The 15171-nt window shown below is 36.7% G+C and overlaps 1 protein-coding gene across 5 annotated transcripts in view; it reads right to left on the bottom strand.

Moving 5' to 3' along the window:
- The window catches only part of baiap2a (BAR/IMD domain containing adaptor protein 2a), a 259055-nt gene that overhangs the window by 22672 nt on the left and 221212 nt on the right, over positions 1-15171 (bottom strand). For all 5 annotated transcript variants that reach the window (XM_056454140.1, XM_056454135.1, XM_056454138.1 and 2 more), the window contains one exon: positions 4691-4843. In XM_056454140.1, the coding sequence (XP_056310115.1) occupies positions 4691-4843 (153 nt within the window). The remainder of the gene's footprint in view (positions 1-4690; positions 4844-15171) is intronic.

The raw sequence follows: 15171 nt of genomic DNA on the forward strand, positions 1-15171 counted from the left end.
GGCTGGAAGGGCATTCGCTGCGTAAAACATGTGTTGGATAAATTGGCGGTTCATTCCGCTGTGGCAACCCCGGATTAATAAAGGGACTAAGCTGAAAAGAAAATGAATGAATGTATTTCCTACATTGTATAAACTTATTGTACGTTGTACTTTTATAATGGCCATTATTAAAACTGATATTCAGCAAAAGAAAGGGTGTGTTTTGTATTTTCAATGAGAAGAAAGGAGGCAGTTATGTTATCAGCTCCGTTTTGTAAAAAATATGCATGAAGATGACGGTTTTATTATGCATCTACACGATGCCTCAACATATTTGACGTCTGTTAAGTTGCTAATATCAAAATGAAAATAGGCAGCTTCTCATATCATGTTTTATTTTATTGTTAAGAAAGTAAAACAATGTAGCCAGAACGATGTGAATGAGGTTATACAGTACACAGTTTTTTTTGAAGATTTACCCAACATGTCCTCGAGAGTGTTTTCCATATCAAACCTGCGAAGTCTGAATTTAACAAGGAGAGGATGCCAGACTGAACTGTGTGTAGGCTACTTAATATTGAGGAAAAGCCCCAATCAGATAAGTTTTTTTTAGATGTCTCCATTTTCCCCCATCCCCACTGAGACGGAGTAGCAGCGTTTTAGAATGAAAACGGCCCTCCAGCGCAAATGCTCCGTTTTCGGGGCTCGAAAACTCCAGCGTAGTGTAAATGGATGGCGTAACCGTAGCAAAAATGATGCATTTTAAAACTAAAACGTATTCGTGTAAACGGGGCCTAAAAGGACCAATACAAATTCCAAAAGGCACAATAAGTTGCTGATAAAGAACAGGTCTGTAGGCTGATGTGTTTATTAAGGCTCTGAACTGATCACACCTTGGAGTAGCTCCCACCTGCTAATTGATCAGTTTGAATGTCTCAGATCTGGGTTGTAGTCACATGGTCAAGGAAGAGATAAAAGAACCTTCTAACTCAGGGGTGGGCAAACTCAGTCCTGGAGGGCCGGTGCCCTGCACAGTTTAGCTCCAACTCTAATCAAACACACCTGCTTATAGATTTCTAGTGATCTTGCAGATACTGATTAGCTTGTTCAAGTGTGTTTGATTAGTGTTGGAGCTAAACTGTGCAGGACACCGGCCCTCCAGGACCGAGTTTGCTCACCCCTGTTCTAACTGTTGGTTGTGTTTCATTTCTCTCTCTCTCTCTCTCTCTCAGGTAACGCTTTACATTTATGCTGGGTACAATTATATGTTTTATAATTTCCTAAATCTATTTTGTAACTAATTCAAGTGTAACCATAACATATTGCTATTAACCCATTTCACTTTCAATTATTCTGTGAATTGCTTTTTAACATTTAACTGCTTCAATTTGCAATACAATGTAGTCACACAATAGCAACATCCCAAGATAATTGCTTTTCTAACTATATTTATTTCAGTCGTTCGTATAAGTGGATGAAGGTATAAGTGCTGATAACTTTTTGAGTTATTCACAATACTTGTGATAGCATCCCAGCAGACACACTACATCATAAGACATTAATATTAGGTTAGATTTAGGTCACCAGAGTCTAAGGACATTGTTATTTTGATGTCCAATAACTATGTGAAATTACGTTGATATTTGGTTGAATTTAGGTTATGTTAGAAAGTGACCAAAATCCAACGTCAAGCCAACATCTTAAACCAACATCATATTGACGTCAAATACTGACATTTATTCGTCAGGTATGGCAACCAAAATCCAAAGTCTGACAGACGTCATATTGGTAACGTCCACACAACATCAGGCTTTAGCATCATTAGACGTTGATATTTGGCTGTTTTTAGGTTGCGTTGTAAAGTGACCAAAATACAATGTCTGTCCTATGTTGGACATTGACATGGGCCTGACGTTGGGTTCTGATGTTAACCCGATTTTTATTTCTGACCAAATGCAACGTCCCACGACGTTGGGGTCAGTCTGACGTCATTTTAATATTCTGTGCCTGCTGGGTTGAAACACTGCAGTAAACATGGCCTTACATAATTGCTTTAGTAATATTATTACCCAACCTCTACCTCTTAAACTAAAAGATAATACAGACACCCCACTTTACGTACTACCATTTTTGCAACTAAATGAGAACAAAAGTGAAATTTATGATTTTATGCAACTCTAGGTCCATATGTATCATTAATTTCAGGCATCTCTCTGCTAGGGTTCAAACACATGTAATAAATCTCAGGATAGCATTTGATTTGTTTCTCAATTTCGAGAAACAAATTATCACAGTGGTAAAGAATAGTTTCTTCCACCTAAGATCAATTGCTTAATTGAAACAGTTTCAGCCCCACAGATGTTTGGAGACTCAAACCCATGCTTTTATAACATCATGCGTAACTTACTGTAATTCCATTTACTGTGGCCTGCCTCAAACAACTATGTATTTATAACGCTGTAGTGAGGCTTCTTAACGGAGAAAAAATAAAAAATAAATATATATATATATATATATATATATATATATATATTTCTCCAATTTTAGCATCTTCACATTGGCTTTAGAATTTAATTTAAAGGCTTTATCTGGACTTGCACCAAAACTATTAGAGGCCCGATTCCTTACATGCTCCAAAGATCACTTTGAAGTAATCAGCATCTTCTTTCTGTCCCACATCGTCACTGGTAAACTAAGGTTGGTCAAGCTTTTTCAGCTGCAGCTCCCAAACTATGGCATAGTTTGTCTGTGACTATGAGATTTGATCTTTTACTGGACAGTTTTAAAACTGCTCTCGAACCTTATTGTTCTTGTTGAATTTTGATTACGATCAGCTTTAACTTTGTACATGTTTTTCTCTTTTTCCTTTCTTTTCTCATATAATGAGTGCTTTTATAATTGATTATATGTACTGTGTTTTCGTGTAAAGCCATTTGATGCAACTCTGTTCCTTTTAAAAGTGCTATCCAACAACATTTTTTAAAATCTACTATTAATTTCATGATTAGGGAATACACATAAAGGGGGTAGAAATGGCTTTAAGGAAACCAAAATCAGACTAAAAGCTATAAGATGGCCCTGTGAGGTGGGGAGACACGTAATGCATTCTCATGCATTTTTTTTCAACTGCATTTTACAATGGAATCACTTCTTGTCCAGACTAGCGTTTTTCATTTGTGTTTGAGAAATTCTCCAGAGTGTGTGGGTTTTCTGGGTATTTCCCAGCACTGGTGGTTGTACTCTCAGTGCTGAGTTGTGGAAGGATGGTTATCTACTGTGCCAAACATTAGCCAAAGTAATTGGCAGTGATGCTGTGCAACAGATAATCCAGAAGACTAGTCAGGTGGAAAAACATATATATAAGTTTGCGTTTCAGTCCATCCAGAAATATATATTAAAATAGAACACTGGATTTTCCAAACTAAAACTTGGTTTTGAAATGCTCCATTTTTTTAGATGAATTGACACCAGACAACTGTAACTAAACTAGATTTTTAAAATTGAAACTGCACCATTGTAAATGGTGCCTCAGAGCATGACTTTAAGCCATCCCCAACCTGATTTCAAGTGGGCCTGAAATGCTAATGGTGATAGTAGTTGACTGTTGATGATTCTGAGCAAGTGCTAACAGGTCTCTCAGATCTCGGACCACTTACAGTACAGCGCTCTGCAGTGTGGGTGAGGGGCCTTCGTCTCCGTCCTACCGCCCACTCCTGGTGACTCACGCGCACAACACACTCACGGCTCCTGATTCTACCACACTCGCTCGCTCTCCCTCTTCAGCGCGCCCTTTCTGAACTCTTCCCACACACGCCTCCGTGCTGATTAGCTACTGGACAGGATGTTCTTGAAAATGCAAGGCTTCTCTCAGCCCCTCCCTACAGCTTCAACTACGCTCCCAGAAGACGACAGCACAACACACGTCTAGTCCACGATCAGGGTTTACAGTTTAGCAAGTTACACAATGATATAATACACAAAATAGCCATGTGCAAACATCTCTCCACCACACACACACACTTATATTGATGGTTTACAAGGACTCTGCATAGGCATAATGCACTTTTTACTGTAAAAACTGCTTGCTATATTGCTTTACCCCAGCCCTACCCTTAAAACAAACCCTCACAGTAAACATGTGACAAAGTTGGATTCTCTAAAGCCTGGTTAAATACGATTTTCAAGTGTTTTAACTTATGAGGACACAATATATGTCCTCATAAACCACCTTAAAACGGTTGTTTCCATGTCATTACACGATTTTGTGTCCTCGTACAGTAAACTAAGTACATCTGCACACGCACACAAGTAACCAGATGTAAAAAGGTGAATTTAAGTAGACTGCATACGGGATGGGACCACCTGCAGATGTTAATAACTGCTCTTCCCACAATCTGGAGTTACAATAACGTGGTTTTACCGTAAGGAAGTGGCTCCATCATTACGGATAATTGATATGTCAGAAATGGTGTGCATTACTTCACAGCACTCTTGGAACACAGACAATTACAGGGGAGAATAAATCTCATCTTCGCAATAAGCACAAACAAACTGTGCCCAATGGAGATGGTTGTGAGGGGTGATCTTTGGGGATTGCCATGGCAACTGCTGCTGTCTTCAAGCCACATAACAGGAGAGACTGTGAAAGTACATGGCTGGCGATGCTGTCTATATTTTACGGTGAAGGAAAAAAAAAGCATCTGGGTCTCACCTTGCCATGGTAGGCGCTGCTGTTCTTGGCTACAGCACATTGGCGATCCACCAGGAAACAGTATCTCCTACGTTCCTCTGAAAGTGCTGTTTTGTAGCCCTCTGCAATGAAGGTATCCAGCTCACTCTGTTTACTGCTGATGGCCTCAACGTACTGGGGAAGATTAAAGGAAAACCGATTAGTTTCAATAGTGAACAAATTAAATTCCTTTCAAAATGCACCAGCATATTGGATGACTTTTACTATTTTTTTTACAGTTCCTTGAATCTTATGTTGTATAAATATTTAAACATGTAAAATATCAACATAAAGGTTATCTTGTTAAAATGAGAACCACCACCACAAACAAGTTACACTTTTATCCAACTTATTAAAACATAGATTGAGTAGATGATATCCATTGCCCACAGTTACATTCCTCTTTTTGAGCTCAACATTTCATTCAGTAACAGTAGGCAGTTTTGATACATATGCTGTCCTTGTTTGATGATTGCATCAGCTTATATCTGTGTATAAGCCTATTCACTCTGTAGCCACATTTGCAATGACTCTGTGTATCTCCAGTTTGCACAACATAAACAAAAATATTCTAGGATGAATCAGTAAAGGCAGCATGGTGGCTCAGTGGTTAGCACTGTCGCCTCACAGCAAAGAAGTCACTGGTGCGAGTGTCGGCTGGACAAGTTGGTATTTCAGTGTGGAGTTTGCATGTTATCCCAGTGTTCATGTTCACTCTCAGGTACAGGAGCTGAAGGAAAATTAATGAAAAAAATGAGTAAAATGTGAATGTGAGTCTGCGAACACTGAAAACAGATCCACAATTGCATACTACTTGAGAAATTTTAAGTTTAACTAACTTCCTGACTGTAAAAAATTATGTTCTGTATAGTATGAATCTGGGTAGTGTGAATGAAATGCTAAAACATGTGAGATGAGATACTAAAACATGTGTTACTGCTTTCCATCGTATAATGCCTCTTCTGCCTCATGGGGTAATAAAATGTCCATTGGCCAGACAGAATCTGCAGACTTTTTTTTGCTATTTCTGTACATACAAAAATACATAAATGAAATTAATAAATAAAAATGTGGATTTATGTGGAATGATTTTGAGTATATTTGATTTTGAAATATCCGTTAATTAACAGGTTTTGTATTTTGTGGTTCACATGGAGTTTTCTGCTAATTCACGGTTGTAAATGGTATTATGGGAGTTTGATCTCTGCTCTGTCGACTTTTGTTATTGAAAATTCAACTGTGCAGTTTAACAAAGGGACTTTTATTGGCATTTTAGTAAACTGAGACCAGATATTTTTAAAGAAATAATATAGAGAGAATCAAGTCTGTAAAAGCACAGGCAATATATAACTTATAACTATTAAAAAATGTCAACAAGTCACTTTTCAAACATTTCAATATCAAAAGTTTTTGGAGGAAATATTAAGATATTGCACAATGCAATTCAAAAGCATAAATAAGTAAAAAAAATAATTATAAGAATCATCAAATACAATATGCTATTTACAAAGATTTTTTTTACAATGTAGGAGCTGTAAAAACTTAGAGACATGCAAACATAAAAAACATAAAAATACAATCAAAATTCAATTAGAACAACTTGCTTGGTAAACAAAAGCTACAGCTGTTCTCTCATATACAGTAATACATCCACTGAATAAATATATGCATAAGTAAATGATCAATGACTTGATGGGCTCAAAAATATGGAGATTTATGCATGCACAGATTCCACGAGGGCCTAGTTCATCAAGTATTTCTCAATTATTGTTTTTCCAAAACGATGAACTCAGATATACTTCTTATTTAATGGACAGATCTTTGCGTTCTATGCGATTCGAATGTAGTGGCTGCATCCCAATTCAAAGGCTGCACCCCTTGAAGGCCAGATTGAATAGACTGCTTCAATTGGCAAGCTCCTTCAAAAGCATCCTTTATTTCCTACAACTAGATTTGAACAGGTGGATGAAAGGAACAGACTTTTTGGAAATATAACTCTGTTTTATGAAATTTCATAATCTGTATCCTTTTATTGTGCATTGATCCATTTCATTTCTTATTTGCAAATGAACTTGTTGAAATGTTTGTTGCTTTTGATCCATTTAATGCATTCAAGTTAAATAGTAAAAATAATTTATCCTTTTTTAAAATAAATAATCAAATAATCCATGACTTAAAACTGTTAAAAAGGCTGTAAGGTGCTTCTGATTCTTTTAAAGCATAAAAATATCTTTATAGATATGCAGATATTTAAGAAACATAAGTGAACATTTGTTTTTTCTACACTCAGTTTTTCTCCTTTGAAAAAGTGCATCCCATGTCTCCTACTACCAGTTTACCCCAGTTATATTTCACCACCCTGGGTTGCCTTTGGGTAAAACAGCATATTTCATTTCAGTCTTGAAGCTTTCTTCAATGTTCGTGAGAACAGCTGAAAAAGTGACCTCTGGAGGACATTATCAGCCTCTGAAATAAGATGCAGATTCACAATGTGTTTTTTTTTTAATTAGCAAACAATACAAATATGACAAACGTAAACAGAGGTGGTTTGTTGGTTGGATTGTTTCAGGCCAATTGGCGATTTCAGTTATCATACAGTAAACATCATTCTCATCAAATGATAGGTCTAAACAGTCTCTGGGTCGTTGTGTATAAAGATTGGACATCTTAGATACTTTTAATGCTTTCAAATGGTTTGCTGCCCTTATAAAGCACCCATGATTCAAGGTTGTGCAGTATGACGTGATTTACTTTCTTTTAGAGTTTAGATTCTCTGCCCGAGCCCAAGCCCAGACTTTATCCGACCCGCATATGTAGAGAATAAACAGTGCATAAAAATGAGTGGATCCCATGAATGCATTTATTGGGTAAAACTGCTACTTTTCATTTAATGAGTCTTTGGCCATTATCAATGCAGAGTCAGTTTAATTAAGTGTGAGCAGTGGCAAAAATGGCCCCAGAGCCGAAATGATTGCGGCACTGCTGCTTCAGCTCTTCTCACACCTCACACTGATGCACTGCTTCTGCGTGCAGTATTAAAGCTCTATTCTGCTCGCGCTCTGCTTGCGCATGCGGTGTGAAAGAGGTGATAGCAAAAAATGGGGTCTTCCATGATGAACAGACAGATGAAGCAAGCTTGCCATAGCAGAAAGGATGATAGTCACCCTTCAATGTCCTCTTTTGTTAAGATTCATTCTGAAAAAAACAGTTTACGTCCTTGTAGCATTATTCATTAAGATAAATCTAAACTAATTTCTATAGTTCAAACAATTCAGAATTGTAGTTGAGAACAGCGGTTATAATGGCCCACGTATTAAAAATAGTCAGGTTTAAATCAGGCTTGGGCTCATCATTACAGTTAATGTGTCAGACCGGGTCGGGCTTGGACACAAGGTGCACAGGCTTGGCTTGGGTCGGGTTTAATTTTTTGGGACCGATCTAAACTGTACTTTCTAAATGTGATTAGATTGGACTGGAATCACAGGACTGGTTTTTCTACTTAGGCAATGCCCATACATAAGAAAAAATAAAGTTGTGACTGCAGGTTGGTGGAAAATGATGGAGTAAAAATACCAATATAGCACTAAAAATGTACTCAAGTAAAAGTATACATTTTTAAAACTACTTGGTAAATTACAATTTCTGAGAAATCTACTGAAAACTACTCAAGTACAGTAATCTGAGTATTTTTAATATGTTAATTTACACCTTTGCACAAACATTAGCTGATCATCTAACAGTATAAGGCTCGATCATTTATGTTGTTAGGGCTGCACAATATATAGTTTCAGCATCGATATTGCCATGTGCTAATCCAAAATAATCACACCACAAGATCTGCAATGTTGATTCTGAATAGAAGCACGTCTGATTTGTAGAGTCACTGCTAAGTTTAACCAAAATAGAGTAAAAGTTTATCATTAGCATGTGTTTTTAAAGGCTGTGACTGAGCATTCAAGTGGGTGTAAAATATTTGGGTCCAAAAAATTGTTTGATGGTGTCAAAAAATTTATTGTGTACATATTTATCAAACAAAAAGGGAAAGAAGTGGAATGTTATGCAATGGTCAAGTCAATCACCTGAACTGAATCCGATTGAGCATGCATTTCACTTCCTGAAGACAAAACTCAAGGGAAAATGCCCCAACAACAAGCAGGAACTGAAGACAATTGCTGTAGACCACCAGGAATGAAACCCAGCGTCTGGTGATGTCTATGCATTCCAGACTTCAAGCTGTAATTGACTGCAAAGGATTTGCAGTTAAGTACTAAAAATTGAAAGTTTGATTTATGATAATTATTCTGTCCAATTACTTTTGGGCCCTTAACAAGTGGGAGGCACATACGCAAACTGTTGTAATTCCTACAGCGTTCACCTGATTTGGATGTAAATACCCTCAAATTAAAGCTGACAGTCTGCAGTTAAAGCACATCTTGTTCGTTTCATATCAAATACATTGTTTTGGTGTATAGAGCCAAAAATGTTAGAATTGTGTCGATGTCCAAATATTTATAGATCTAGCTGTATATCGCAGATAATTAAAATATCGCATTATCAGATTTTTTCAATATCGTGCAGCCCTAGATGGGGTCATCAATCTGCCAACATGAGTGTGCCTTAAGTCAAAAAAAATAAATAAATAAATATTGGACTCCAGTGCCTAGTTTTACCACCATATTGCAAATTTAAATGTAATGTTAATAAATTAATATGAAAGAGTAACTCATTTGTTTTTTTTAATGCAAACAGTCAGGATTTGCATTAAAAGGAGTTTTAAGAAACACAAGGGTGAATAATTATAGAAAAAAAAACATGCAATTTTTGTGAAAAAAAAAAAACACTCCTTAAAAACAGCTCTTCCTTTTAACTTTTATTTTCCTAGAAACTAGAAACTTGATGAGAATGGATGGATTTTGCCAATAACAAGTTGCATTAGCGTGTGGGTCCTCTTTTATGCTCCACACAAAAAAGCAATGCATCAATACCATGCTACTGAATGATTACCATACTCATGCATTACGGCCCTACAGAATGGGTGCTTTTAGTGCTGTTTTGTCGGTGTCTGTACTCCAGATTAAAACACGAGTAGGAGTGCCATGAATATATGAATGCGCTTTAGATGTCTAGTTTTTTTCTTATGAATACTAAAAGGCTCCTTTCTGTAGCAGCCCTCCGCCGATTGGCCCATAATCACCTCAGCATCTCCCTCTCTCACGTTCCTGCTGGGGAATCTGAGCTCCCGGAAATGTCAAAACCATTACCGAACTCATTATCTCAACACATCCAGGTGTTTTAGTGCCCTATTCCAATTTACCCACAACAGGATGAGGGGGACTCCCCGTCGCACTACCAGTATTATCATCCTTTTCGGTTATATTGGCTCGAACAGGACAAGCAATGAGAAAAGCATTGTAATGAGGAAAGTACTTCAGACGCCATCAAGAATCAATGATAGGAACTACTCAAAAAAGAGGGAGTGAACGCTGAAGAATAAGTCAGAGTGGGGAATCTAATGGAGCAGAAAATCTCCTACGGCCACACAGTGAACAGCAGATGAAGATCGGGATGTAAAATTAATGGCTTGTAAAACCAGCAAGAATGAGTTTTATGGACAGATTTGATGGACTTTCAATCTGCTCTGGATGCTGTGCGCTTGAATTATGGAGGAAGAGTTGTTGAAGAGATTCACACAGTCTTTGGGTTACAACATGGATGCACAACACTTCAGCTTCTGACTGGATCAAGAAGAACATATAGTTTGATGTTGTTACCACAACTTGGCACTAGTTTTACACTGATAACAGGCTGCCATTTTTTGTTGCTGTTGAAGAACAAACAAGATTGAATTAAAAACCCAACTAGTTATCATTAACTTGTATTATGTAATTCAAAAAGTTGTCACAAGTAGCTGTTAGCAGATACATACAGGCATTTAAAAACTTGCCTATATTGTCGTCACTTGGGAGAATTTGTGAAGGTGTTCAATCAAATAAATATCATTTCATCGTGATAAAACATTTACACCTGATAAATTATGAATATTATACATGGCTTTCTAATAGTTTTGTCGAGCTACAGTATGTCCTTACTTAAATGCCAATAATAAATTCTAGCTATTTTATTTAGCCACTATATACAAGCTCATCTTGATTTAGCTAGTTTTCAATGCAACTTTTAATTTATACGAAAAATTACTAACAAACTACGGCTCCTATATATACTCACTGGCCACATTATTAGGTACACCTAACTAGTGCCGAGTTGGACCCGTCTTTGCTTCAGAACTGCCTTAATCTTCGTCGCACTGATTCAACACAGAACAGGAAATATTCCTCAGAGATTTTGGTCCATATTGACATGATAGCATCATGCAGTTGCTGCAGATTTGTCAGCTGATGATGGTGGTCTTCTGCTGCTGTAGCTCATCCGCTGCAAGGTTGGATGTGTTGTGTGTTCAGAGATGCTCTTCTGCATGCCTCAGTTGTAACGTGTGATTATTTGAGTTACTGTTGCCTTTCTATCAGTTCAAACCAGTCTGGCCATTCTCCTCTGACCACTGGCATTAGCAAGACCTTTGCGCTCACAGAACTGCTGCTCACTAGACATTTTCTTTTTTTTTCGGATCATTCTCTGTACACCCTAGAGATGGTTGTGCATTGAAATCCCAGTAGATCAACAGTTTCTGAAATATTCAGACCAATCTGTCTGGCACCAACAACCATGTCACGTTCAAAGTCACCTAAATCACCTTTCATCCCCATTCTGATGCTCGGTTTAAACTGCAGCAGATCATCTTGACCATGTCTACATGGCTAAAGGCATTGAGTTGCAGCCATGTGCTAGGCTGATTAGAAATTTCCGTTAGTGAACAGTTGGATAGGTGTACCTAATAAAGTGACCAGTAAGTGTGTGTTTATTGCTATAAATGAACATTAATTAATATTTAAATGAAAGAAGATAAATGTAACGACAAATTAATAATATCATCTGAGCTATTCTCCAGTGAAAAAAAATGACAATCGTAAATAATCACTAACTGAAATAGAAAAAAAACAGCAACTACAATAAAAACAATACAGTAAAAACAAAGTGAAGTCTGATTCACATACAAACAAACAACTGCATCCATATATTAACAGCAGGGGTGCCCCCATGGCCACCCCTGTGTAAACTCTGGCCACGCCTGTGACCACCCCAGTATGATTTTGCTGTTGATATTATTAATTTTAATGTCCTTTTATAAACTTACAATATTTCAATAAATAAATAAATAGCAGCCACTAAATTATTGTTGATTAATTGGTGCCACTGACGTAGCTGATTCACTGCCCCTCCCCCTTCTCGTTCGCCGTAAACAGCATGCACACACCTTCAAAAGACAGCAATGGCAATTTATTATTTACCTTAAGGTACATCAATAGAAGAAGCTGTATTAATAATATTGTGGCTCAAAATGAAATATGGATAAATAATATTATTAGGGCCTGTGCATAATAACTGTATACACACACTCACTGTACACTCTCAGAAATCAAAGGTACACGAGCTGTCACTGGGGTGGTACCTTTTCAAAAGGTACAAATTTGTACCTAAAAGGTCCATATTAATACCTCAAAGGTACATATTAGTACCATCAAAGTACAAAAGTGTTCCTCTTAAAATGTTTAGGTACTAGAATGTACACTTGAGGTACTAATATTGTACCCTTCAAGTACAACTTTGTACCTTTTGAAAAGGTACCACCCGAGTGACAGCTCGCGTACCTTTATTTCTGAGAGTGTACAGTGAGTGTGTGTATACAGTTATTATTGTGTGTTACAGTTGTATTTGTTTGTTTTATTAATTAATTCATTAATCTTCATTAATTTTAGACATGGCATATACTGTTCGCTGTACAATAAAAGTATGTGAAAAATAACTGAAAAGATATTTATATATTTATGTCAAAAGTGTTTTTAAACTAATATTGATTTTTATTTGGTTTGCACATGTACTTCATATTTCAAGGAATAAACTGCAATATTTCAAGAGTAATTAATTAAATGAAATAAAATCCACATTATTTCATTTACTAGAAACAAAAATATATCATTACACTGAATACATTTTTTTATGTGCCAACCCAAGATTTGGTCTGGCCTCTTCTGGCCACCCCTAAGAAAATTTTCCGGGGCCGCCACTGATTAATAGTGCTAGTTTTTTGCAAATCAAATACATCAAAATAATCAGTTTAGTGTAAAATGCAAATTTACTCTATAATTTATTTTCTTAATATACTTTCCTTATTAAGATCTACTCTTCTGGTCTTCTCCTGACATCTCCATTCATTTTATCAGCCTTAAACTCTGCTCCTTTCTTTCTCTCATTCATCATTCTGCCTCTATTCAGACAACCAATGACACAATTTGGGAAAAAAAACGAGCTGCCGCTTCTTCCATTACAACACGTCATGAACCGGTCCATTACATGTTTTACTTTCAATATGGGTGCATAACTGAAAACTTCAACTAAAACTTCAAAAACTTTTTTAGGTTTTGACTTCAAGCTATAATAATCAAAAGCCCCATTGAAGCATTAAAAAACCGGAATGCTTTTCAAAACTCCCTTATTTAATGTGACATAAGTGAAAAGGTCAATTTTTGGACACTACCTGACAAAAGTCTTGTCACCAATCCAAATTCTAGGAACAACAAGTAATATCTTGAATTCTAGTTGATCATTTGGTATCAGAAGTGGCTTATGTAAAAGGCAAATGCCTCTAGATTACACTTACTTTACCAAAATAAAATATGATCATACCTTGATTTTTAATGATTTAATCAGGGCAGTAAGGTCTGACTTTACTTAGACAAAAGTCTTGACACTTAACAGAAACAATGTACAGTATAGAATATAAAGTCATGGTGCAGTGGAAAAAGAATTAATATTGTGTATGACTCCCTTGAGCTTGGAGGACTGCATCCATACCTGTACATCTCTGCAATGACTCAAATAACTTATTAATAAAGTCATCTGGAATGGCAAAGAAAGCGTTCTTGCAGGACTCCCAGAGTTTATCAAGATTCTTTGGATTCATCTTCAATGCCTCCTCCATCTTACCACAGACATGCTTAATAATGTTCATGTCTGGTGACTAGGCTGGCCAATCCTGGAGCACCTTGACCTTCTTTGCTTTTAGGAACTTTGATGTAGAGGCTGAAGTACAGTATGAGAAGGAGCGCTCCTGCTGAATAATTTGCCCTCTCCTATGGTTTTTAATGTAATGGGCAGCACAAATGTATTGATACCTCAGGCTGTTGATGTTGCCATCCACAGATCTCTAGCACGCCCCATTACTGAATGTAACCCAAACCATGACTTTTCCTTCACCAAACTTGACTGATTTCTTGGGTGATAATCTTGGGTTCCAGTAGGTCTTCTGGAGTATTTGTGATGATTGGGATGCAGTTCAAGAGATGATTCATATGAAAAAATCTACCTTCTGTCACTTTTACAAATCGTCAACTAGAAGTTATTATTTGTTACCCTTACAACTGAGATCGACGACAAGACTTTTGTCAGGTAGTGTAAATGATCATAATATTTGATATGGTTAAGTGCAGAAGAAAAATAATTAAGAAAATGGCCCTATGAAATATGTAATGTAATTAAAAATCTACAGACACAAATAGTTTTCTTTACATAAAGAATTTAATAAATTTAAATATAAATAAAATAGTAAATAGTAAAGTAACACACATAACATAATAATTATAATTACATGAAATAATTACACAAAATTAAATTAAATAAAACTAATTCAATTCAACGTTATTTCTATAGATATATTTCTCCCCTGGCCAAACGTCTTGTGTAGAGCTGCTAACTCTAACTAACTAACTAACTAACTAACTAACTAACTAACTAACGAACGATTAAGCTAACAAACTAACAATAACAATTTAAAAAAAAAATATGAAAATCCCAAAAAGCTCTAAATCTGAAATATGACAGACACATAAGAAAAAACAGTGTTTAGGCCTGAATTTTGGCTTAATGGAGGATTTCTGTATTGAGAATAATAGAGATCAGTCAGAGAGCTGGTCTTGTTTCACAGTCCAGATAAAGCTGAATGTTTTTATTTCTCCACCAGAATAAAAAAAAAAAACACAGATATTCTCTGAGTCATGGAGGGCTGCAGCATTAGAGGAGAGGAAAAGCGCAGTGTACATCTGGAAGAATGTGGATGAGAGTGTGATGAACAGATGCGCTAGAGGTCGTGACAGCAGGACAGATGCAATGCGGATGACAGGCGTGATGATGGAGTGATGGATGGAGAAAGAAAGATCCTGCTCTGAGATATGGAAGCTGTCAGAGTTGCTCAGTCAGCTGATGGAGAAGATCAGACACAGACTACACACACACACATTCCAACTACCGATACACTGCCCATCACACGGTACTAGATGAAGCATTCAAGTATA

The sequence above is a fragment of the Danio aesculapii genome, chromosome 3 (assembly GCF_903798145.1).
Source record: "Danio aesculapii chromosome 3, fDanAes4.1, whole genome shotgun sequence".
Lineage (NCBI taxonomy): Eukaryota > Metazoa > Chordata > Actinopteri > Cypriniformes > Danionidae > Danio > Danio aesculapii.